The 1169-nt window shown below is 47.8% G+C and overlaps 1 protein-coding gene across 1 annotated transcript in view; it reads right to left on the minus strand.

The window, feature by feature from the left end:
• DNAH8 (dynein axonemal heavy chain 8) overlaps positions 1 to 1169 on the minus strand; it is a 369956-nt gene that overhangs the window by 191972 nt on the left and 176815 nt on the right. The window contains exon 47 of the mRNA XM_045294778.1: positions 408 to 645. Coding sequence (XP_045150713.1) covers positions 408 to 645 — 238 coding nt within the window. The remainder of the gene's footprint in view (positions 1 to 407; positions 646 to 1169) is intronic.

The raw sequence follows: 1169 nt of genomic DNA on the forward strand, positions 1-1169 counted from the left end.
GAGTGAGTGAGTGAGTGAGTGAGTGAGTGAGAGAGTGAGTGAGTGAGTGAGAGAGTGAGTGGAGTGAGGCAGTGGTGAGAGAGTGAGTGAGTGAGTGAGTCAGTGAGTGGAGTGAGTGAGAGAGTGAGTGGAGTGAGGCAGTGGTGAGTGAGTCAGTGAGTGAGTGAGTCAGTGAGTGAGTGAGTCAGTGAGTGGAGTGAGTGAGTCAGTGAGTGAGAGAGTGAGTGAGTCAGTGAGTGAGTCAGTGAGTGAGTGAGTCAGTGAGTGGAGTGAGTGAGTGGAGTGAGTGAGTGAAGTGAGTGAGTGAGTGAGTGAGTGAGTGAGCGAGTTGAGGCTAGGGAAGCTTCTATTTTTCCCAGTTAAAATTCAATGTCATTTTATTGACTAGACAATGGCCACCTGCTTACCATAATCAGTCACAAAAAACTCATACATGGTGTACGCCGTGTCCTTAGGTATTTCTGGCAAGCTGATCTTGCTCTGGTGGCTACGTAAGAAGGCTTCAAGCTTTTCTCTGTTTTCCAGTTCCAGAAGGGCTCCCAAACTCCACATGATGCCAAACACAAACAGCTTGTGAAGGTGCTCAATGCAAGAGACCCCGCCTTCTTCTTTGGATGGTATTAAACCTTCCAGGAGAGTCAGAGACTGAAACAACAATCAAAAGGAGTTGAAATAATTAGACAGCTTTACCGGAGGAAGGGCGAGGAAAGGAAATAAAGATATTTCAAGACACTGCTTGGTCACTGTCCTACCGAAAAACCCTCACTGGCATGGAGTTTTTAAAGCTGACTCATAGCGGCCCTTTAGGACACAATAGAACTGCCCCTGGGGGTGTCTGAGATGGTAACTCTTTATGGGAGTAGAAAGCCTTGGCTTTCTCCCATGGAGCAGCGGGTAGTTTCAAACTGCTGACTTTGCCATGAACAGCCCAGTGGGTAAGCCACTCTGCCACCAGGACTCCTTCACCGCCCTGCAGTCAACAATAGAAAGAAGTAGAAGAAAGGCTGGTCTGCTTGGAGAAGGATGTTTGATCTACAACAGTGGTTCTCAACCTCCCTACTGCTGCGACCCTTTCATACAGTTCCTCATGTGGTGGTGACCCCCCCCAACTATAGCATTATTTCTGTTGCTGCTTCATCACTGTCATTTTGCTACTATGATGAATCCGG

This window comes from Echinops telfairi, unplaced genomic scaffold, assembly GCF_000313985.2.
Source record: "Echinops telfairi isolate 266 unplaced genomic scaffold, ASM31398v2 ScPeMD7_3533;HRSCAF=4204_1, whole genome shotgun sequence".
Lineage (NCBI taxonomy): Eukaryota > Metazoa > Chordata > Mammalia > Afrosoricida > Tenrecidae > Echinops > Echinops telfairi.